General features: G+C 38.0%; 1 protein-coding gene and 1 pseudogene across 3 annotated transcripts in view; one reads left to right on the top strand and one right to left on the bottom strand.

Moving 5' to 3' along the window:
* The window catches only part of CHMP3 (charged multivesicular body protein 3), a 60317-nt gene extending 36906 nt beyond the window's left edge, over positions 1-23411 (bottom strand). For 2 of the 3 annotated variants that reach the window (XM_036076175.2, XM_078056332.1), the window contains exon 1: positions 23219-23411. In XM_036076175.2, coding sequence (XP_035932068.1) covers positions 23219-23408 — 190 coding nt within the window. In that variant the 5' untranslated portion in view covers positions 23409-23411. Of the gene's footprint in view, positions 1-486; positions 548-23218 lie in introns of all 3 variants that reach the window. The other variant, XM_036076176.2, reaches the window with a different exon arrangement.
* On the top strand, positions 1821-2201 carry LOC118525423 (small ribosomal subunit protein uS9 pseudogene; annotated as a pseudogene).
* Positions 23412-26133: the final 2722 nt, after the last annotated feature.

Here is a 26133-nt window from a genome sequence, read left to right as displayed (position 1 = left end):
TATTATTTCCTTCTTGTAAAGACCCTTGTGATTACATTGGGCCCACCCAGACAACCTAGCATAGTCTCCCCACCTGAAGATCCCTAATTTAATCACATCTGCAAAGTCCCTTTTGCCACATAAGGTAACATATTCACAGATTCTTGAGATTGGAATGGGGACATCTTTGGAAGGCCACTATTCTGCCTATCACAGTATGTGACCACCTGCTTTGTTTCCAACACTAACCTGATCTCTAGGAAATCAGAGATAAAAAAACATGGCCCCTCCCCGTTGCAGAGCTGAATTGCAAGCCAGAGGAAAGATTTAGTTCTTATAAAATGTAAACGTTTTTCTTAAAATGATTAAAAAGCAAAATAATTAGGACAACTATAAATAATTAATGTAATAATAAACTATGTCTTACAATGGGTAGATGCAGTTTATTTTTATGAATACAAAATTATCAAGAGGGTAAAGAATAGGAGACATAAAATTATAATTTACCTCTTATTTGCCTGTCAACAACTCTCATTTCCTTTCTTATCTTCAATGACCATTCATTGACCTGGGAAAAATTTTAGAAAATAATTATAAGAAAAGCCAACACTCCTAATGCACCAAATGTTAAAGTATTTTGTATGAATTCTACATTTATTCCAGATAAAAAATAAATATATCCATTTTCAAACAAAAGCTTTAAGGCCAAATTCTTCTTTTTTTTTTCATCTTTTTATTCACAGTACAGCAGTCCCAATCTATTTTAAGATTCTTATCTGAAGGCAGGCAGTAAGAAGTACTTTATACAAGACCTCAGAGAGAGTTCAGGACCCTGCAGGTACGTAAACATTTTTCCAGAGGTGCACAGGCATAGTAGAAAATTATGTTTAAAAGCTGAAAATCAGGGCACTTGGGTGGCTCAGTCGTTAAGCGTCTGCCTCTGCCTCCGGCTCAGGTCATGATCCCAGGGTCCTGAGATCGAGCCCTGCATTGGGCTCCCTGTTCTATGGGAAGCCTGCTTCTCCCTCTCCCACTCCCTCTGCTTGTGTTCCCTCTCTCCCTGTGTCTCTCTCTGTCAAATAAACAAATAAAATCTTTAAAAAAGTAAATAAATAACAGTTGAAAATCTTGGGGCGCCTGGGTGGCTCAGATGGTTAAGCGTCTGCCTTCGGCTTGGTCATGATCTCAGGGTTCTGGAAGGAAGCCCTGCGTCAGGCTCCCTGCTCAGCAGGAAGCCTGCTTCTCCTTCTCCCTCTACTGCTCCCCCTGCTTGTACTCTCTCACTCTCTCTGTCGAATAAATAAATAAAATCTTTAAAAAAAAAAAAAAGTTGAAAATCTTTTGAAACCTATTTCAAAACCTATTCTGCCTGTGTCAAGAGTTCACCTTTTCCTTCCCCTTTTTACACAACAATGCTTTTTCATTTTACAAGGGACAGAAATTCTTCTGACCTATGTCTATTACCATGATATATTTCCCTCAGAGGCAAAAACCTCTAAAGCACTAAACATAGGGCCAAATGGAAATATCAGTGTAGGTGTTGAGAAAGCACTGAACTACTCTAATGACTATCAAATTCGTATGCAACTAAAGTGTTTTCTAATTCTTCAGTTTCAAAAGAAATTGAAGGAAAATCTGAGTTGTCAGCTGATAATCATTAAAACTAAATTTACATTAAATAACTATATGCTCTTTGCCATATGACACAGAATTTCAAAGAACTGAGTGACAATGACATAATAAAACTTCCATTACCTTCTACTTATTTATATTAATGTTTCTCGGCACTGGAGTCTAATAAAACATAAAACAGGGCTTTCTTCCAGTTGCAGCACCTTGTGATGAGGAGCTCTTGTGTGTGCCCACAGCCATGCAGTCCACAGACTCTGCAGCTGGTGCAGGTCTCTGGAGGCAGGAAGATGGTCACAGCTGTGGCACACTGCAAATGGGGCAACAGCCTCATGAGGTGAATGGGTGATCCCTGGAGATGATCCAACTATGTACGCTGCAATACAAGCTACTGAAACCTGTTCTGCTTCTGGGCAAGGTGTGATTAGCTGGCACGGACCCCTCAGTCTGTATGAAGGGTGGTCATCATAAGGCACAGATTCACACATTCAGTCTACCTCCAAGCCATGGTGGCCTGTTACCAGAAATAGGTGGTTGGGCTTCCAAGAAGATTAAAGACATCTTCATCTGGTATGACTACACGATGCTGGTAGCTGACTCCCATCACTGCAAATCCCAAAAGTTTGCCTGTGATCACTACCAGAAATCCAACCAATAAGCCCATCCTGAGGATCAGGATTCACCTTTATAAGAAACAATGATTGCGGGATTTAAAATTAAAAATAATAAAACAGGAATAGAATTGATGCTGAACCTTGTAGAATTCATCCATGGGCACATGAACTAAATAGCATTAAAAAATCTATACAATTGGGACACCTGGATAGCTCAGTAGGTTAAGCATCTGCCTTCGGCTCAGGTCACGATCCCAGGGTCCTAGGATCGAGTCCCACATTGGGCTCCATGCTCAGTGAGGAGTCTGCTTCTTCCTCTGCTTGACACTCACCCCACTTGTGCATGTGCATGCACTCTCTCTCTCTGACAGATAAATAAAATCTTTAAAAAAAAAACTATATAATTAAGAGAAAGTATACTTCCAATAAATTTCACTTCTTAATGATTTCATTAAAATCATTATTTAACAAAACCTATAAAAAACTTATTTTGCAACAGCTGTAATAACTTCAACCAGAAGAAATATTAAGGTACTTAAAATCATATGGATATACAATTTAAAAAATTTTAACATTAGATTTATATACTTTTTTAATGTAAAATTCACATAACATAAAAATAGCCATTTTGAAATATACAATTCAATGGCATTTAATGCCTTCACAATGTCGTGCAATCGTCAACTCTCTTTAGTCTCAAAATCTTATTAACATGTCAGAAGAACACACTATACTCTTTAAATAATCTCTCCCTATTTCCCCTCCCCATTCCCTGGCAACCACTAATTTCTCTCTTTTGATCTGCTTATTTTTACTATTTCATATAAAAGGGATCATACAATATGTGGTCTTTTGTGTTTATTTAGTATAGTGTTTTGGGGGTTCATCCATGTTGTAGCATGTATCAATACGTCAGTCCTTTTCGTGGCTGAATAATATTCGTTGTATGTATACAACACAACTTGTTCATTCATACATCCTTTGATGGACCTCTGGGTTGTTTCCATCTTTCAATTACTGTGAATAGTGCTGCTATAAACATTTGTATACAAGTATTTATTTGAATTCCTATTTTTAATTCTTTGGAATATGTATCTAGTAGGAGTAGAACTGCTGGGTCATATGACGATTCTGTTTATCTTTTCAAGGAACTCCAGAACTATTTTACAAAGAAGTCTCACCATTTTACATTCCCTCCAGGAATGTTCAAGGGTTCTTATTTCTCCACATCTTTGCCAATACTTGTTATCCTCCAATTTTTTAATAATTGTCAATCTGTTGGACCAACTGAAGCAGTATTTCATTATGGTTTTGATTTGCATTTCCTTAAAGACCAACGAAGTTAAATATCTTTTCATGTGCTTGTTGGCCACTGGAAAATAATTTTTGGAGAAATGTCTATTCATGTCTATCTATTTTTAATTGTCTTTTTGTTGCTGGCTGTATGAGTTCTTTATACATTCTGATAGTAGAACCTTATTAGATACATCATTTACAAATAAATCCTCTGATTCTATAAGTTATCTTTTCACTTTCTTGATCACGTTCTTGATGCACAAAAGCTTTAATTTTGATAATTTTCCATTTGCCTATTTTTCCTTTTGGTGCTTGTGCTTCTGGTGTCATAGTTAAGAATCCATTGCCAGATAGGAGGTCATGAAGATTTACCCCTATGTTTTTATCCGAGAGTTTTATGGTTTAATAAGAGTTTTAATTTCTGTACATGGAATGATGTAGGGGTCCAGCTTCACTCCTCTACATGTGAATACCCACTTGTCCCAGCACTATTTGTTGAAAAGACTATCCTTCCACTATTAAATGATCTTAGCACCCTTGCAGAAAATCAACTGGCCATACATATATGGGTTTACTTCTGAACACAATTCTATTCCACTGGTCTATATATCCTTACGCCAATACCATACTGTTAACATTACCATAGCTTCACAGTAACTTTTGAAATCAGGAACTGTGAGTCCTCCAAATTTGTTTTTCTTTTTCAGGATTGTTTTGGCTATTCAGGGCCAGTTGTATTCCATATGAATTTGAAGGTCAACTACTTCTTTTGGAATTTTGATAGGCATTGTACCGAATCTGCAGACAGCTTTGGGTGGTACTGCCATCATAACAGCATTAAGTTTCACAATCCATGAATTTGAAATTTCTTCCAGCAATATTTTGTAATTTTCAGTGTACAAGTGACTTGCTTCCTTGGTTAAATTCTTTCCTCAGTATTTTGTTCTTCTAGATACCTTTGTAAATGATTTTCTTAATTTCCCTTTTAGATTTTTCATTGCAGGTATAAAAAACACAACTAATTATTTTATGCTTGTCTTAAAACCTGTCAATTTGCTGAATTCACTTATAAGTATTTTGTACATGAGGATTCTTTGTGGAGTTTTCTATATATGGAATCATGCCATCTGCAAAGAGATAGTTTTACTTTTTCCTTTTCAATGTGGGTATCTTTTATTTCTTTTTCTTGCCCAAGTGCTCTGGCTAGAACTTCTAGTACAATGTTGAATCACAGTGGCAAAAGCAGGTATCTTTGTCTTGTTCCTGATCTTAGAAAAAAAGCCTTAGTCTTTCACAATTTATTATAAAACTAGCTGTAGTTTTTCATAAATGCCCTTTATCGTGTTAAGAAAGTTCCCTTCTATCCCTAGTTTGCTGAGTGTTTTAATCACAAAAGGTATGTACATATTTTGTTCCAAGTATAATAGGATGATTATTAAATTATTTAAAGCATAAAAGTGCTACATTAGGAGAAAGCCATATGGTCAAAATAGAATGGAAGTAAATGGCATTTCTCCTTTCAAGAAGAAAGAGAATAATTAAAAATGTCTGACTATAAATAAGAATGTGTGCATGTATGTTTTAAATGAATACTGATGGGGATCAAATTGCTATGATACTTTTAAAAGAGTGATGTAACCATTTTACAATATTTACATTATGTCAAAAATTACATCCTGTGCAACTGTACTTAAAATTATGATAAAAAATATTAAATGTTGATTTATAACTGTTCAAAAGGGTACATGAGTAGTCAAAATTATTTCAGGAGATATATGAAAAAATTTGAAGACACTGTTATAATCTAACCAGAACTTTCAGAACCAGCAGGAAAGGAAATTCAAGACTCATACAATTCAAATATTTACTGGGCATCTGCTCAATGTGCTAGTGATGCAGCAGGAAACAAAGACTCCACCTTATGAACTTACATTCTAATGAAACAAAGTAAGTAAATAAACAAGTAAATACTCTGTCACAAAATGAGTGCTAGGGAGAAAATGAAGCAAGGAAAATAGGATGAGGGCAGGCGGTGGGGGGGGAGGTTTGCTATTTTATACAGGGTTGTGGAAGAAAGCTCAACTGCTAAGGTGACTTTTGAGCAGACTTCAAAAAGTCTACAAGGTGGGGCACCTGGGTGGCTCAGTCGTTAAGCGTCTGCCTTCGGCTCAGGTCATGATCCCAGGGTCCTGGGATCAAGCCCCACATCAGGCTCCCTGCTTGGCGGGAAGCCTGCTTCTCCCTCTCCCACTCCCCCTCCTTGTGTTCCCTCTCTCGTTGTGTCTCTGTCAAATAAATAAATAAAATCTTCAAAAAACAAAATAGACAAAAAGTCTGCAAGGGAACCATGTGACTATCCACTACGGTGGGTGGTGGCAGGGAAGAGGGGACTGTAACATTTTAATCAGAGTGAAAACAAACACCACTAAGGGACCTAAACAAAAGAGTGTCCTTCCCTATATACAGACCAAAGGGATGCACAAATGGGGTACAAAAATGAATTTGGTTAAATAATTTCTGTTTGAACTAGCAACATTGATGGGTAAAGCTATTTGATTCAGGTTTATAGAAAAAATACTGGGACGCCTGGGTGACTCAGTCAGTTAAGCATCTGACTCTTGATTTCAGCTCAGGTCATGATCTCAGGGTTGTAAGACTGAGCCCTGCGTCCAGCTCCACACTGAGCATGGAACCTGTTTAATATTCTCTCTCCCTCTCCCTCTCCCGCTCCCCCTCCCCCAACGTGCCCTCTCTCTAAAAGAAAGCAAAAAAAGAAAAAATATTTATCATCTTTTATATCATAGCAATGAGTCTTATAAGGCAACAAGTTACTCCTAATCCTGTTTATAATAAAGCTAAACATAAATTTTAGATTTTTATTCTCATGGGTCAAAATACTGATTAGCTCCTATTATTTTTAATGCTTTCAACTGCTAATCCCTGAGGATAGCCAATCAGCTGGAAGCAATGCACCCATGAGGAGTACAACCCTGTAGCAGTCACTAGAATTCCAGGAACCACATGTAAGACAAGTTTCACAATTCAAATTCAAACCTTAAAGCGAGGCAGAATGAAACAGTGCAGTGATTTTTAAACTTGTTTTTAGTGACAGAATCTTTCAAATAAATCTAACATGGAACTCCACAAATACAAGGAGTATTATGCCAACACACACGTAGAATCAGATTGAAAATTTTTACTACTATAAAGTAAATAAATGATAATAGCTAATCTGTCTTGATGAAGGATAAAATTTTAAATGAGTTGTTACAGTGTTATACCCACCTTAGCATCCAATTTATTTCCATATTTTGTTCACATGTCCAGTATTGAGAAAATTGTAGTTCAAAAAGATAAGAAGCTATCTATTTATTATTACAGCTATTTAACAGTTTGTCTTTCAACTTAAGGTTATCCATTGCTTAAATAAATCCAGAAGCTCGAAATAAAAGTCATTAAAAACTGGTTGTTTCAGGGCGCCGACGCGGCATAGTTGGTTAAACATCTGACTCTTGGTTTCTGCTCAGGTCGTGATCTCAGGGTCGTGAGATCAAGCCCCACAATGGATTCTAAGCTCAGCGCAAAGTCCGCTTGCGTTTGTCTCTCCTTTTCCCTCTGCCCCTTCCCCCCAACATGTGTGCGCACTCTTTCTCTCTAAAATAAATAAATCTTTTATTAAAAAAACCTGGTTGTTTCAGAGTTTCTCATTACAGCGCTTAACTGCTCATATTCCCTTTTTTTTTTAATTTTTAAAAGATTTTGTTTATTTATTTGACACAGAGAGAGCACAGCAGGGGGGGCAGAGGGAGAGGGAGAAGCAGGTGGCTCCCCACTGAGCAGAGAGTCCGACAACATGAGGCTCAATCCCAGGACCCTGGGATCATGACCCGAGCCGAAAGCAGACACTTAACCAACTGAGCCGCCCAGGCGCCCCAACTGCTCATATTCCTTAAGAGGTGAGTATGCAATCTAATACCTTAGATGGCAATGGTGAAATGATTTTTGTAAAAATGCATTGTTGCACTGTTCATAGTAGCAAAAGACTACAAAATAACCTGACATATATCAATAGAACACTAAACAAATTAGAGAATTTCCATAAACTGACATTATACTCTAACTAAAAAGAAAAAAGCAATGCAATGAGGACTACCCATGGAATTAATTCCCAAAATATAAATGAAAATAGCAATGTAAAGGACATTTACAGTATGACATATATGTTAGAGAAAGAAGGATAGAGAGGAGAAAGAGAAGGAAGGAACAGAGAGGAAAGAAAAAGAAAGGTGGAAAAAGGGAAAGACAGAGATATTTATATGTTCATATGTTCTAGAATATCAATGGGAGAACCCATAAGAAATTAGGCTGCTTTCAAGGATGGAAACTGAATAATTCGTGAACAAGAGTGAAAGATTTAGTTTTTAGTATACATAAAGATACACTTTGCTGCCTTTTGAATTTTATAATATGTGCAAATATAATCTATTTCAAGAAATATTTTTTAAAAATAAGACATAAGATAAAAAAGAGTAAGGAAAAATATCGGGTTCTGGATTGGAAGAATACTGTTAAAATGACCATACTACCCAAAGTAATCTACAAATTCAATGCAATCCCTATCAAAATACCAACATCCATTTTTCACAGAACAAGAACTAATACTAAAATTTGTATGCAACCACAAAAGACCCTGAATAGCCAAAGCAAACTCAAAAAAGAAGAAAGCTCAAGGTATCATAATCCCATATTTAAAAATATACCACAAAGCTATAGTAACAAAACAATATGGCACTGGTAGAAAAACAGACACATAGATCAGTGGAACAGAAGTGAGAGGTCAAAAATAAACCCAAGCATATATGGTCAGTTAATCTTGACAAAGGAGGTAAGAATATACAATGCAGAAAAGACAATCTCTTCAATAAATGTTGCTGGGAAAACTGGACAGCTACATGCCAAAGAATGAAACTGGACTACTTCTTTACACCATACACAAAAATAAACCCAAAATGGATTAAAGACCTAAATGTGAGACCTGAAACCATGAAACTCCTAAAAGAAAATTTTAGGCAGTAATCTCTTGGATATCAACTACAGCAACATTTTTCTCAGGCAAGGGAAACAAAAGCAAAAATAAATAATTAGGATGATATTGAACTAGAAAGCTTTTGCACAATGAAGAAAACCATCAGTAAGTTGGAAAGGCAACCAACTGAGTGGGAGAAAATATTTGCAAATGATATATCCAATAAGGGTTAATATTCAAAATATATAAGGAACTCCTATAACTCAACACCAGAGACACAAATAATCTGATTAACAAATGGGCACGAGACTTAAATAGAATTTTTCCAAAGAAGACATACAGATGGCCAAAAAACCCATGAAAAGATGCTCAATATGACTAATCATTAGGGAAACGCAAATCGAAACCCCAATGAGATATTATCTCACACTAGTCAGAATGGATAACATCAAAAAGACAAGAAACAAGTATTGGAGAGGATGTGGAGAAAAGGAAGTCCTCAAGCATTCTGGTGGGAATGTAAACTGGTGCAACTGCTATGGAAAACAGTATGGAGGTTCCTCAAAAAATTAAAAATAGATCTACCATACAACCCAGTAATTCTACTTCTGGGTATTTACACAAAGAAAATGAAAACCCTAATTCAGAAAGATATATACACCCCATGTTTATTCCAGCATTCTTTACAATAGTGAAGATATAGAAGCAACCTAAGTGTCCATCTATAAATAAATGAATAAAGATTACACACACACACACACACAAACACACACAGAATATTACTCAGCTGTAAAGAGGAATGAAATCTTGTCATTCGTGACAACATGGATAGACCTAGAGAGTATTCTGCTAAATGAAATAAGCTGAAGAAAAACAAGTATCACATGATTTCACTTATATATAGGATCAAAAAAACAAAACAAATAACAAAAAAGAGAGAAACAGACTCATAAATATAGAGTACTGGTAGTTGCCAAAGGGAAGAGGAGTGGGTGGATGGGCAAAATGGGTGAAGGGGATTAAGAGGTACAAACTTCCAATTATAAAATAAATAAGTCATGGGAATGAAAAGTTCAACAGAGAATTCAGTCAATAATATTGTAAAACATTTATCATGGATATTCATAATGTTGTATATGATCACTGGATCTCTATGTTGTATACCTAAAACTAATTTAATATTGTATATCAACTATTTTTCAATTAAAATTTTAAAATGTAAGACTTATGGATTTTTTTAAAAACCCAGTTTATAAATGCTTTAAATCATTTTTGTTTGGAAGGAATACTTTAAAATTCTATCTCATAATATTAGGAAGACTCACTGAATCTCTTTTTTAAAAAATTGTTTTAGGGGTGTCTGGGCGGCTCAGCTGGTTAAGCGACTGCCTTCGGCTCCGGTCATGATCCTGGAGTCTCGGGATTGAGCCCCGCATCAGGCTCCCTGCTCAGCAGGGAGTCTGCTTCTCCCTCTGACCCTCCTCCCTCTCATGCTCTCTCTATCTCATTCTCTCTCTCAAATAAATAAATAAAATCTTTAAAAAAAAATTGTTTTAGATACCACACTCCCTTCTGTTATACAATCACCCAAAACTTCAAAATAGTTAAACCCAAATTTTGTTTCAGTTTCATAACTGACATTTAATCAGCTTCTTCTAAAATAAAAAGTTGAAAAAAGTAAAATGCATGACAAATGATAACTGAAGATTAAAGTCAATCTGTCTTCATTACAGGGAAAAATAACAATTGATGGATTACCTACACTTATTTCCAAACCAGAGCAAAATAAAGTCACAAGTTTTTTGACTTAGTGAAAAATAGATTTTCATCTCTAAAAAAGACCTCAGTGTTGGGGCACCAGGGTGTCTCAGTCGTTAAGCATCTGCCTTCGGCTCAGGTCATCATGATCCCAGGGTGCTGGGATCAAGCCCCACGTCGGGCTCCCTGCTCAGCGGGAAGCCTGCTTCTCTCCCTCTCCCTCTGCCTCTGCTTGTGTTCCCTCTCTTGCTGTCTCTCTCTGTGTCAAATAAATAAATAAAATATATATAAAAAAAAAGACCTCAATGTCGTAAGGACCAATATATAGGGTAGCAATAGGAAAACAATACCAAGAAAGAAAATTGCGCAAATGGCTGCAAAATGGAGAAGGATATAATATACACTTGTTGAAAAAATAAAAAACTTAAAGACACTTAAGAAACAGGTCTAGGGTGCTTTTGGGTGACTCAGTTAAGTGTCCAACTCTTGATTTTGGATAAGCTCATGATCTCAGGGTCATGAGATTGAGCCCCACATCAGGCTCTACACTGAGCATGGAGCCTGCTTAAGATTCTCTCTTTCCCTCTCTCTCTGCCCTCTCCCCTTGCTAGTGCATGCTCTCTATAAATAAATAAATAAATAAATAAATAAATAAATAAATAAATAAATAAATAAATAAAATTTTTAGAAAATAAATAGGTCTAATTTAATGAGGGAAATTTTCAAAAAGAATTCGAGAATTCCATCTCTGCCTAGATAGAGAAAGCTGGGAAGACTCAATAAGACAAGCTGGAAGAACTAAAAAATAACTTTTCCTAAACCTGTCAAAAACCGGTCACAAAGCAACAAAGTAGAATGAAATAAAAACAAAGACTCACTTCCAAGAAGAGAGGGAACAACAAACATAAATTATCTGTGGCCCTACATGGGATGGCAGGCACCTTGGAAGCAATTAAGGAAAATTCAGTTAAAATTTTTAATAAATTGATGAAGTCCGAATATGGACAGCACAGAACCTCAGAAGCCACAGGCACAATGGGAGTTCATATCCACTTTCAGTCTTAACTGAAAATGGTAGAAAAAATTTTAAACACATACAAAGAATGTCTTCATTGGCATATCAAACACAGCTGAGGAAAGAATCAACAAACCTGAAGTCAATAAAGGCTACCCAAACTAAAAAATAAAGAATAAAATAAAACAATGTATGCAAGAGCTATAAGTGATAACAAATGGTCTAACATATGTGTAAGTGGTACTCCAGCAGGAGATGAGAGAGAAAACAGAAGTACTTATGGAGAGAATGGCTGAAAAATTTCCAAAAATAATGAAACATATCAAACCACAGATCCAAGAAGGTTAAGAGAATCCACAGCAAGGAAAATATAAAAAACAAACAGAATGTAACACAACACCACACACCTAAACACATTATACTTTAAATGCTGAAAATCAGGGGTGCCTGAGTGGCTCAGTCGGTTAAGCCTCCAGTTCTTGGTTTCAGGTCAGGTCGTGAGATCAAGCCCCACGTCAGGCTCCACACTCAGTGGGGAGTCTGCATGAGATTCTCTCTCTCCCTCTGCCTCCTCCCCTCCCTTCCCTGCTCACACACGCTCTCTCCCACTCTCTAAAATAAATAAATCTTTTAAAAAATAAAATGTTGGGGCGCCTGGGTGGCTCAGTCGGTTAAGCGGCTGCCTTCGCTCAGGTCATGATCCCAGGGTCCTGGGATCGAGTCCCGTGTCCGGCTCCCCGCTCAGCGGGGAGCCTTCTTCTCCCTCTCCCTCTGCCTGCCACTCTGTCTACTTGTGCTTTCTCTCTCTCTGTCAAATAAATAAATTAAATCTTAAAAAAAAAAATCTTTAAAAAATAAAATGTTGAAAATCAGAGATAAAATTTTCAACCAGCTAGAGAGAAAAAATACACACTAATTACAAAGGAACAAAAATAAGAATTACATCAGACTTCTCAAAAGAAACTACGCAAATTATAAGACAATTGAGTGTCTTTAAAATACTGCAAAAAAAATTCTCTCAATCCCAAATTTTATACCAGTGAAAATATTATTCAAAAATGAAGACAAATTTCAGATTCAGCTCTGACATATACAGAGCTCAGAAGCCATCATTCCTGTCCTACGACCAAAAAAAAAATAAATAAAAAATCATCAATTTTCTTGGACTCATCAGAAAACCAAGGTTACAGGGCAAACTACTATCCTGAAATGTGGAGAGGTGAATACAGAGAATCACAGTTAAGATATGCTTACCTGGAACACTGGAAGGAATATTTAAGTGGTAATTTTGACTAGTTGCTACAGGAGGAGTATAGATCACCATGAGAATGAAACTCCTAGAGGACACCACAATTTCATGGGTTTTACCTCCAAGAATTCCAGAAGTTTTTCATGTTGAAAAGGAAAGAAAGATCCCCCCCACCCTTGTGTTTCTGATAGAAGGAGGGGGAAAGTAACCATTCTGAAATATGCATAGACTGGTCTCCATAACAAAGGCCTATTCTTCAGTGAAATAAACCCTACTAGAGCCTTGTCCCACTTTGGGAAAGGGCATTTACCAGACTCTGCTCTTTTTTTAGTCTTCTTGTGTCACCAGAAGTGGGCAAGAAATTACGAAATACTTGGGGATGTCACAGTCCAGGGACACACGCCACTAAAACACAGACTTAATAAGATTGTAGAATGCTTCCAGTCCCCCACATCTTCCTTCCCACCACACCAATAGGGCTCCAGTATAACAATGAATTAGAGCTAAAAGAGATGCGAAGTGGGTTTTATCTATCTAAAAAGGAGTTTTTATGGGTATCCAAGATAACAAAGGAGATAAAAACAAGGACACTAGAATAACCTTAAGCCTATGGCACCTATAGCTAGAGCAAACAGTAACAAAGCCAAACTCCTAGCCTGATTAACATAAAACCTCATACTGAAGACCAGTTTACCTCAGTTCCTATTAATCTGTATATCATGTTCGGTCTTCAACATAAAATTTCAAAGCATTCTAAAAGGCAAGAAAAAGCACAGTCTGAAGAGACAAAGAAAGCATCAGAACCAGGATTAGATGTGACATAAAGTCTGACATTTTGTGGCTCTTGTGAAAAAAAGTAGATATTATCCAAGAAGAGATGGATAATGAAGGCAAGTACAGGGATGGAAACACTAAGAATCAAAAGGAAATGCTAGAAATTTAAGACAAAACATCATAACAGAAACGAAGAATACCTTTGATAGGTTCATCAGTAGACAGGACATAGCCAAGAAATGAATCAATGAATTTAAAGCCACTGAAATTTAAAAAAGAAAAAGATGAAAACAAAAAGAAAAGAATGTCTAAGAATATATAATTGGACTACCTGAAGGAGATAAAAGAGGAAACGGAACAGAAAAAATACTTGAAATAATGATGGTTGAGAACCATCCAAAATTAATGACAGACACCAAACCAAAGATCCAGGAAGCGGAGAGAACACAAACTAGAATAACAGTCCAAAAAATGACAACTAGTGATACCATATTTAAACTGTAGAACACCAAAGCAGAGAGAAAATCCTGGAGGAAGACAGAGCAAAAAAACACTTTACCTATAGGAGAACAAGGTTAAGAATTAAAAAGGACTTCTTGTTAAAGACTGTGCAAGCACAAAGAGGATGGAGATATTTAAAGTGTTGAAAAAAAATCACCAACCTAGAATTCTGTGCCCAACAAAATGATCTTTCAAAAGAGAAGGAGAAATAAAGAGTCTCAAACAAATAAAAATTGAGGGAATTCCTCACAGCAGATCTGGTTTACCAGAAATGTTTAAACACAGTTCTTCAGGGAGAAGAAAAATTATATAGTTAGAAACTTGCATCTACATAAAGAAAGAGTATCAGAAAAATAAATGAAGGCAAAATTTTTACTTTTCTTATTCTTAAGTGATTTAAAGATAACTGTTTAATAACAATAAACGTGTATTGGATGAAGACAGCATACAGATAAGTGAAATGAATGAGAACAAGGTCATACTGGACAGGAGGGAGGACTGGGAGTACAATGTTAGAAGGTACCTGCACTTCATGTGAAACATGAAACAGTATAATGTTATTAGAAGTTAAGTTAGTTAATTGCAAACATGTATTTCAAAATCTGGGATAATCACTAAAATCTTCTTAAAGATGTATAATTGATATGCAAAAATATGAGATAAAATGAATTATATAAAATGCTCAATTAAAACCACACAAGGCAAAAAAAAAAATGTTTTTAAGATGGGAAAAAGTAACAAAGAAGTATAATAGACACCAGTTACAACACTGTAGATGACGATGCAGCTGTATCAATAGTAGTTTTAAATGTGAACGGTCTAAATAAACCAACTAAAAGTGTGTCAGAGTGGGGGAGAGGGGAATAAAAAGCAAGACCTAACTATATGTTGCCTACCAAAAACCCACTTAAATATAAAGACTAAGATTAAAGGTTCAGGCATACAGAAATATACCATGCAAACACTAAACAAAAGCAAGCTGTGGGTGCCTGGGTGGCTCAGTCGGTTAACTGTCTGCCTTCGACTCAGGTCATAATCTCAGGGTCCTGAGATTGAGCCCCATGTCAGGCTCCCTGATCAGCGGGGAGTCTGCTTCTCCCTCTCCCTCTGCCCCTCCCCCCTCATTCTCTCTGTCTCAAACCAATAAAATCTTAAAAAAAAAAAAAAAAAAAAGCAAGCTGTACTCCTACCTCCAATATATAAAAATTAACATGAGTCAAAGACCTAGCTATGGAAGCTAAATCTATAAAACTCTCAAAGTATCAAATTTAGCAATGGATAATTAGAAATGTCCCAAAAGCATGAACAAAAACAGAAAAAATACACAAACTGAACCTCATTAAAATGAAAAAACAACTGGGGCACCTGGGTGGCTCAGTTGGTTAAGCCTCCACTCTTGGTTTAGGCTCAGGTCATGATCTCAGGGTCCTGGGATTGAGCTGTGTCAGGCTCTGCGCTCAGTGGGAAGTTTGCTTCTCTGCCTCTCTCTCTCCCTCTACCCCTCCCCATGCTCATGCTCTTTCTCTCAAATAAATAAATCTATTAAAAACAATTGTGTAAAGCATATTATCAAGAAAGTAAAAAGATAACCTATAAAATGGGAGAAAATATTTGCAAATCATGTATCTGATAAAAGCTTACTATAAGTATGTAATGAAGTCCGACAATTCAACAACAAAGTCAGCCCAATTAAAAATTGTACAAAGGACATAAATAGACATTTCTCCAAAAAAGATATACAAATGGCCAACAAGCACATGAAAAGATATTCTACTTCATTGGTCACTAAAAAAATGCAAATCAAAACCATGAGATACCGCTTCACCCCCAGCAGATGGCTATCAAAAAAAACCCCAAAACCAAAAAACAACCCAAAAACAAAAACAAAAAACATTGTTGGCAAGGATGTAGAGACAAACAGACACATAGATCAATGGAACAGAACAGAGGCCTAGAATTTGACCCACACAAATATACTCAACTATATACATGAAAGTAAATACTTTTTTATAATTCACTGAAGCAAACTCATTTTTAAATGGTCTAAATTCAAATCTTCCAGATAATGTTGATTAAGCTCAATTTTCATTTTATTAACATCTTAATATGATAAATTATACCTTCTATTTATACTTGAAGTATTTCGACAACTAGAAGCACTGAGGCATGAATTGGAGCAATTTAATAACTATGTTGAAGGTGGCAACTAGGGACGCCTGGGTGGTGCAGTCAGTTAAGTGTATGCCTTCAGCTCAGGTCATGATCCCAGGGTCCTGGGATTCAGTCCCACACTGGGCTCCTTGCTCAGCGGGGAGCCTGCTTCTCCCTCTGCCTGCTGCTTCCCCTGCTTGTGCTCTCTGACAAAGATCTTAAAAAAAAAAAAAGAAGGTGGCAACTAGCTGATAGAACAATTTCATATGACCAGCAGGAAATATTTCTTTCACCAAATGTCAGCAGTAGTCAGAAAAAATAGTTAAAGAACATGTTTTCTGAACGTGTTCTTCAAGTCTCAGCTTAAATGATACTTTGAGGAGGCCTTCCTTGACCTCTAGGATGGATTAAACCCCTTGCAATATAATTACACACAATGCTATACCTCCCCTCTTTTATAAACCATATTATACTTATAAATTACTTATAGACTGTCCACTCCAGAGGTCAAAGATCTTTTCTTATTCATTTAGCCTTTGCACAATGTCTGGCACAAAGCAGATGCTCAATAACATGTTGAATTCAACTGCATGGAATATGCGTTGTGAAGGGGCATAAAATTTGAGCCATTAGTAACAATGAAAAATCTAAAAAAACTTTCTATATTTCTTTTTAAATGTCAAAGAGAAAGTTTCATAAAATCTTGTCAAAAAGAAAAAAAATTAACTTCAAAAATCAAAAGAGATTTTGCAAAAGAAAAACATACTTAGGAGAAATGGGAACAACCAAAATTATCCAGCCATGTCCCAGGTTCTCAACCTGACTGTACATAGAATTCACCTCTGTACATAGAAGTCTCCCCCTGCTTGCGCTTCCTCTCTCACGCATGCTCTCTCTCTGACAAATAATCTTTTAAAAAGACAAAAATCGAGAGCATAAAGGAAAAGACTGATATTTTTAACTACACTGAAATTAAGAATTTCTATTCATCATAAGACACCATTTAAAGAAAGGGGAAAGGCCACAAATTTGGAGATCTTGAGATCTAAAGATATAAATGGTAACAAATAAAAAGCACTTATAAAGAGTTGGTATCCAGAATACATAAAGACATATTCAGAACAGAGATTTCCTAGGAGTCAATTTTTTTCCCCTGAATTCTGAATACTGTATATGAAAAATCCACAGGATAATTTGTCTCTGGATAATGTTATCTCCTTCCAGAGAAGACTTACATTTGCTTTTGGCAAACACCTAGCCTAAGGGCACTGTCGATTGGTTTTTAATTAAGCTTAATGAATGCAATCAGGGATCTGAAACTGGACTTCAATATTTGTGAAAGCCAGTTTACTCCCAGATCACTGCCACTGCTGAAGTGTATCCTTTCAGAGTCCCAACCAAGAGCCTTAGAAATTTACCTGAATCCCTTACCATTGGTATGCCCTGAACTCTAATCTCTGAACTATCAAACCATAGGGTCTGTGAAGAACTCCACTCAAATTCTCAGTTTCTTAACCACTGCGTTAGGAATTAGAGGATCTCTTTAGTGGGAAAGTGGTCCCAAATGACTGGACTCATGTAACTGAACTTTCCTTTTCTCTGGGATTTTGATTTTGCAATTCTTCACTGCCTAGATAGTTTTAAGTGATTACATATAGTTATGCTTTTTATCTAGCTCTTCTAGTTATTTTTGGCAGAAGGGCTGGTTCAAAGCAACCTAGTCTCTAATCACCTCATGATTTTTTTAAAGAATGATTTCTTAGTTCTGTTCAATTAAAAGGCCTAGAAGGAAGAACACTCCAGTAGCAATAAGCACCATGAGCACCTAAATTTTGGTTTCTAAATAGCAATCCCACTAAAAGAAACCAGTGCTCCTTAGAGAAATGGCTGATTCCAGGTCCCACGCTGGGAGATTCTAATCACACTGCTATAGACAGAATGTATATGTCCCCCCAAAATTCCTATGTTAAAACCTAATCCCCAATGTATAGTATTTGGATGTGGGGTGTTAGGGAAGTGACTGGGTCATGACTGCAGAGCCCTCATGAATGAGTTCAGTGACCTTACAAAAAAGACCCCAGAAAACTGGATTCCTCCTTCTACCATGTGAGGACACAGTGTAAAGCCAGCCATCTATAATTAGGAATCACGTCCTCACCAGACACTCAATCTGTAGGTACCTTGATCTTATACTTCTTAATCTCCAGAACTGTGAGAAATAAATTTCTATTGGGTGTAAGCTACCTAATCTATAGTATTTTGTTACAGCAGCCTGAGTAAACTACAACAGGCATATACATAGTGAAAACTAAGTTCCCCTCCCACTTTTGACTCTCAGCTACCTAGCACCTCTCCCTAAAGGCAATCTCTGTAAACTGGGATTTTGTGTATCCTTCAAGATTTAAAACATACATAAAACTAGAAATTCAGCAAAAGGAACAAATAACTGAAATAAGGTCAAAATGTGCCCATTATGATCACAGTCAGATGGATATACAAAGAGGGACAAGTAGGTTATACTTCAAATATGTAACTGTTCTCTCACTACCTCTACTTTTGTTCATCAAGCAAATATCTGATAGGCACCTTATTCTTACTAAGGGAGTTCAACACTATGCTGACTCAATGAATGATAAAGAAAAACATGATCCTTGCTCTCAAGAAGCTTACAATTTTGCTGAGTGGACAAAGTAGAAAAATATTCTCCCAGGATAATCTTTTCTCTAATGTTTTCCTTGATCTCCTGAATTCTGTCCAAAACTGAACTCTGTGGTTCCTTCCCCTCCACCATCAGTATCCCATCAAACCTGCTGTTGTCCTGAATTCTCTCATTTTCAGTTCATGGGTACCAAACTGAGGGGAATGATAGGTTTCTGTTTAACCTCACCTCCAGTCAACCCTAAGAATCAGCTTTACACTCTTATTCCACACCCAGATCAGCAAATTCCGACCATATCTCCTAAATATTTCAAAAATTCATCCTATCCTCTCTATTCCCATATTTCCACAATTAAGACCAGCATCATCTCTCACCTGGGCCACAAACTGGCCCCCATACCTAATTCTCTTCCCTTCAATTCTTGCTCCAAACCACTATTCTGAATGCTCTCATCCTTAGCGGGCATGACACACTGGGCTTTGCTAATCTACCCTCTATCTACCTCTGCAATTTTATATCTGACACTGCCATCACTTCCGCCTGCATCCCACTCAGATTTCACAGTATTTCATCCTCTAACCACGTCTGAGTTTTTTCTGGTCCCTCCAATCTATGCTCCACACTTCCATACCTTGCACATACAGTTTACTGTGCTTGGGATGCCCCCTCTTTCCTAATCTTATACCACATCATCCATCTGACTAATGCCCCTTGTGATAAGATCTAGATACCCTACCTGATCAGGTCTTCTTCCCCACTCTGAACAGTTAACCACTCCTTCCACTGTGACATCACAGATCTTGTATATACTTACATCACTGCCCTTATTTACTCTAATATGAGTATTTATTCACATGCCAGAGTCCCCCAGTAAGCTTGGTATTCTTTGATGTTGTCATCCAGTGTCTTATTTTTTGAAAACCTGGTGTCCAACCCAATACACACTAAAATATCTCAGTAAATGTTTATTGTATGAACTAAGTAAATGAAACTTTCTCTTTTTCTCCATCTCCCTGTCTCATTTTCTTTTTTTCTTATAGCAACCCACAACCATGAGACATGACTTAGTTTAAGGATATAAGTTAGTCGTATGATTTAGGAATTCTGGTGCCATGATTGTACTACCCTATCCAAAGGCTAAATCTGCGAAATCCCTATGTAAGGACAGCACAATTTTCCAGCAGTACCTCAATCCAACAGAAGAATCTCTTTCCAACACAATCTCACGTCCTCTTGATTCCCATCACGACACAGTCACAGGGTTCTAAGTAAATTACAAGGCTTCTTCATCCTTAGCAGGCCCAATCTACTCTTCACGTGGGCACTTTAAGGTAGAACAAGTTTCACCACTAAAATGTCTCCGGCAATGCATCAGAGATGCCTGGGAGCAATAGCTTTAGTCTGTAAGGCCCCTTAAGTAGCTATAACGTTTCCCTGGAGTATCCTTTGAAACACTGTTCATCTTAGGACTATTTGGCTTCAGGAATATTTGACTTTATTCTGACCATTATTCAATTTACCATTATTCATTCATACTCAACATTTATTTAGCACCTACTCTGTGCTGCATACTGTACCAAAGCTGTGGGAACACCACCCCTAATGTATTTTACTTGCCTGAATGACTTGTGACGATGGCCTAAATGACAACCAGGATGGTGTGGCACAGCTGCACCTGCCTTTTGCACCTATGCTGGGACCATGACCCACATGCCCTCATCTTCCAGCCCCCAGTGGAAGGCATACTATAAATTTATCCTAAGTCAACAGTTGCCCAGCTGAGACTCTGGCATTTTGTCAATTCTCTCCTCTCTTCTTCCTTGCCAATGTTATCTTTTGTTTTAATTTCCTTTACTTAACTTCTTTTATAAAGTTAAACACTTAATTTTTCTCCTTCTCTCTCTTAAAAAAATGCCAAACTAAGACTAAAATACCTGACATTACATGTCTTATTCAGATATGTTTCCCAATACTTTATCTGTGTGTCAGCAGCTCCACAGAGAAAAAACGGTATTTCTCATTCCTGCTTTATTGGCACTTTCTGGAATTACAAACTCAATACTAAATAATTGTGGAAGGTGACAAAACACTTTCCTTGGTCATAAATCACAAGGTATAAAGGGAACTTGGTAGAAGCTGAACCCAAAGCAAACAGAAACACTGTCTGACAAATTAGAACGAGATATAATCAGAACTCAAAGGTTAGCTTGAAGTACTCTGAAAGGGAACTTAAAGAAAATCTTGAGCAGGGTATCTCCAGCACCAATTAAAATAAATAATACTAAAAATCCCACTAAACAGTCAAGAACCAATTCACAGGAAGGAGATGTGTGGAAAACATGACAGTAAAGGGCCAAATCATTTCTGATCACCCCAGCCTGGGGGTGATCACTCCAACCTCTGCGCTCCTGTAACTTTATATAGTACCCAATCCAGACTTGTTCTTGAAATGCTTATTTTACTTGCTAGATGATACATTCCTTGGCTGTTTATTTCATCACTATGATATCCCACTGGCAGGCATACATATACATATATGTATTTTTTTTTTTTTTTGACAGAGAGAGATACAGCAAGAGAGGGAATACAAGCAGGGGGAATGGGAGAGGGAGAAGCAGGCTTCCCGCGGAGCAGGGAGCCCGACGTGGGGCTCGATCCCAGGACGCTGGGATCATGACCTGAGCTGAAGGCAGACGCTTAATGACTGAGCCACCCAGGCGCCCCAGGCATATATATTTTTTAAAGATGTATTTATTTATGAGAGAGAGAGAGAGTAGAGGGAGAGAGAAACCCAAGCACAGAAACCCAAGGCGACTGCACTGAGAGCAGAGTCCCGCATGAGGCTTGATTTCATGATCCATGAGATCATGACCTGAGCCGAAACCAAGAGCTGGATGGCAAACTGACTGTGCCAACCAGGCACCCCCTGGCAGGCATATTTTAAAAACCAATCTCATGCATTAACCCTAAAATTTTCTGGTGTTGATTCACTTTCCTAGGTAGGTTACCCTACTGGAAGAGTATTCTGACATCATGTTCTTAGCAATTATATTTATCACTTAAAACTACTCTAAGTGTTACGCAAGTAACACATATACAAGAGATCAGTTTAAATAGTAATAAGACTGTTTTCCCAGAACCTTATCCCATTTTATGAATGGCAAAGCTAAGGTCAAACACTGAAGGAAAATAATCTTTCCCTAACATCAAAAATACACTTCTACAATAACAAGCATCCTTGAATACATACACACCACAAAATGTGCATCTATATAATGCTCTACAGCTTACAAAGTAATGTCACACCGTCTTACCTCATTTAAGCTCCACAATTTTTATTCTACCAGGGAGTAAAACTGAGTAAGTTGCCTACAGAAACTAATATTTATAGTTTATATGTAGTGTTCTAGGACCTATGGTTAACAAATATAACCAACATTAACACACACATTATGTGTCAGCAACTTCATAATGTAGAACATTGGTTTTTAAAAACATGCCTGCAAAAGCTGAACAGGTGAGATCATTTATTAAATGAAGGATTTCAGGGTGGTTTTTTTTTTCATTATGGGTAAATTTGTACTGGGTGTTGTAAAGCAATGCTTCTCAAACTTTAATGTTCACACAAATCACTGAAGATCTTGTTAGAATTCAAATTATGATTAAAAAGGTCTTGGGTAGGGCCTCAGATTTCGAAGTAGCTACCAGGTGATGCCGACGAGGCTGGTCTGCACTTGGGTGGCCAGGTTGTAGAATATATAAAGAATTAACCCTAACTAGCATTACTAAAAAACTTAACAGTCTTTCATCTTCCATGACTCTGAAGTGAAACTATTATCATTCCTACCTGACAAGACTAAGGCACAGAGAAATGAACTTTCTTAGATCACAATGTCTGGTCTATGGGGAACCAGGATTCAAACTTAGGAAGACTGACTCTGCAGGGCACTCAAACGCTACACATTATCCCATTATCTCTGTTCACAGGTAGATCCAGATGATTCGAAGCCAGGTCCTGAGTTCTCAGTACCATTCCCACGAGTCGGGTCCCTTCTATAATTAACGTGTCTGCAGTCAACATAATGTTGTAGGACAGGGAAAGAGGAAAGAGACCCTCCCACTTACTACAGCGGGTTAGGTGCAAGGGGCGGCGGTGGCGGGGCTTCCAGGGCACCACTCTCGGGGCAGGGGCAGGTCCGCCAGTTGTCCGGAGGCGGGCGTTAGGGGCGGGGCGTCGGCCAGGGAAAGGTTCCAGGTGGGACGTACCAACGCGCGCAGGGGAGAGGCTTTCCAGAGGCCAAGAGCGCCTTGCTACCTCGGCGCCGGGGCTGAGAAACTCTTTATCTGGCCCTCGGCCCCCTTATGGAGTTCTGACGTAGCAGGGCTCTCTTTAGCCACAGCCACCTCCTTAGAGATTCTTTCTCTGGTCCCTCGGTCGAGTGGAAGACCCCGGAAATGGGGGCCGACGGCACCTGGCCGGCCGGGAGGGACAGTGACCAGTCGCTTACGAACTCCACTACGCCCCACGCAAATCCCCCGACTCTTTTGCCATCACCGTAGCCCTTACCAGCTCTTTGGGCGGCTTCTCCTGGGTTTTCCCAAACAGCCCCATGGCGAACTGAACTCGTCTTGCCCCTTCCGGCTTTCCGTTCCCTGCGCCCAGGCAGGTCACGGGCAGCCGCCTGGGCGGGACAGGCGATAGGAAAGGAGCCCAGACTCCCAGAGAAGGGAGCGGCCGCAGTGAAGGTGGTGCGCATGCGTCCGGCGCATGCGCAAAATTGGGCGGGGCGGAGTTTCGTCGGAAAGATTGTTGCAATCGCGCACCTTCTGGGAGGGAATTTGTAGATCCTTTGGACGAATTAGGCTTGTTTCAGTTAGGCGTGGAAGTGATTCCTTTGGAAGTTAGGAATTTATTAACTGCACGTAGTGATCACAGCTGCTCCTGATACTTCCACTAAACCTGTATGTTTTTGCACGGAAATCTTTATCTCCACCTAGACGAAGTCCATTTACAACCACTTTCCGAATAGCGTGTATCGCCTAGGCACGTCGCATGCAGCAAAGCCAGAAATGACCCCTTCTTCCTCCCTCTAGACCCACTCCTCCCCTGTCTTGTCGCCACCATCACCTAATCATTCTAACCTGGGCATCATCTTCTCTCCCCCTCTTACCAAGTCCCAACAATGGTAACTTTTCAATGTGTTTGGACTCCAGCCCTCTTCTTTCCGCCCAAGTGTCACAGTGTTCATCGTCATTTCCAACGTGGATGATTCCTACCTGGCATTTGTGTGTGTGTCGTCCTATACGCCACATGGACCATGACCTTAATCAAATTCTCAACGGCATCTGTGATTAAAAAGGACTAGACGCATTTTAGCCTGGCAATCTGATTAAACCTACGCAGTGAGCTGATGGTCGCTGTCATTACCAAACGTCTTGGTGAAGAGACCACTCATTTAGTGCCACAACCCCATACTCCATCTCTTGTGGGAACGTAAAATGGTACAACCACTTTGAAAATGTTTTGGTAATTTCTTAAAATGCTAAACATACACCTAACTTATGCCATTCCACTGCTAGCTAGTGGAGATTAAAGCATATGTCTTTACAAACACTTGTAAATGGATGTTCATAGCACCCTTTTTTGTAATAGCCAAAAACTGGAACTAGTCCAAAGGCCCATCAAAAGATGAATGGATAAATCAATTGTATAGATCCTTGCAATAGAATACTACTCAGCAATAAAAATGAACAAACTATTGATACATGCAACAACATGGATGAATCTTAAAATAATTATGCTGAAAGAAGCCAGAAAAAAAGGAGTATGTACTGTATGATTACATATATATAGCATTCTAAAAAATGCAAACTAGTCTATAGTGACAGAAAGTAGCTCAGTGGTTGCTAGGGGACGGGTTAGTTTAGGAAGAGGCAGGAAGGAGAGACTACAGAGACACATGAGTAAGCTTTTGGGGGTGATGGATATTCTCTTGATTGTTGTGATGGTTTCACAGATGTATACAATGTCAAAACAAATGGATACTTTAAATATGTGCACTATATGTCAATCATACTTCAATAAAGTTCTTTTAAAAATAGCAGTACAGATTCATTGTAAAAATTAAAATCCCATTCTTAGTTCCTCAGGGGAAAAGATCTCAAAGGACCTTGTAATTAAATTATTATAATTATAAGGGCACCTGGGTGGCTCAGTGGGTTAAGTGTCTGCCTTCGGCTCAGGTCATGATCCCTGGGTCCTGGGATCAAGCCTGGCGATGTGCTCCCCACTCAGCGGGGAGTCTGCTTCTCTCTATGCCCTTCCCCTGCTCATGTCCTCTCGCTCACTCTCTCTCAAATAAATAAATAAAATCTTTCAAAAAAAAATTTTTTTTTTAAGCAGGTGTTTTTTTTTTTTAAAGATTTTATTTATTTATTTGTCAGAGAGAGACAGCGAGAGAGGGAACACAAGCAGGGGGAGTGCAGAGGGAGAAGCAGGCTTCCGCAGAGCAGGGAGTCTGATGCGGGGCTCGATCCCAGGACCCTGGGATCATGACCTGAGCCGAAGGCAGACGCTTAACGACTGAGCCACCCAGGCGCCCCTCAAAAATTATTATAATTATACATAGTGAGAATCGTTTGAGATCTTTTCCTTTGGAGAATATGCTTTTATATATTTTTACTTAGTTGGGATCATATTATACGTATTGTTTTGCAATCTCCTTTTAAAAAAAATTTGACATAGATTTTCATTGATGTTAATATTTATAGCTAAGGGATTCTGTGGCAGGAATGCACTAAATTTTTTTAGCCATTTCCCTATTGTGTGAGGTCAAATGGTTTCCAGTTTTTCCTATTAAATAATAAATATAGAGTTTTAATTTTAAAAATACTACCAATGTTCTTCATACAGATTGCACTAGTTTTGAACAACCAACAGTGTATGAGAGCATCCTATTCCCTAAGTCCTTGCTAGCAATGAATGTTATCAAAACTTTGCAATTTTACCAATCTGAGGGTATAAAATATTGTTCTTAATTTCCATTTCTAGGATTACTAGTCTAGATGAGCATCTTTTTGTATATTTATTGGCTATTTGAATTTCTTCTGTGAATTACTTCTTTTATCCTTTGCCCATTTTCCACTGAATTGTTTTCCTTCTTTCCTTTCTTGCTTTCTTTAATGTGAAGGAACTTTGAAAACGAGAAATCTGTGGAAATGTTTTTAAGGTTTTCTTCACCATATCCCTCCTCTTCTTTTTCTTTCTTTTTGGATGAACTATAAGGCAGCAATTTTTCATATAGGAAGACACTGAACTTAGAATTAGTCAACAATATTTCTCAAACGCCTACTATGGGTCAGGCATTCTATAGGGTCTGGGAAAACTATAGTGAACAAAAAAGAACCTCATACAATCTGGTGAGGACAGGTATTAAACAATGGTGATCCATAAAGTTAAGTGAATTACTACAAATGTGCAAA

This window comes from Halichoerus grypus, chromosome 10 (genome assembly GCF_964656455.1).
Source record: "Halichoerus grypus chromosome 10, mHalGry1.hap1.1, whole genome shotgun sequence".
In the NCBI taxonomy this organism is placed as follows: domain Eukaryota; kingdom Metazoa; phylum Chordata; class Mammalia; order Carnivora; family Phocidae; genus Halichoerus; species Halichoerus grypus.
The sequence above is the reverse complement of the archived record's forward strand: the minus strand, read 5'-3'. Positions and strand labels throughout refer to the sequence as shown.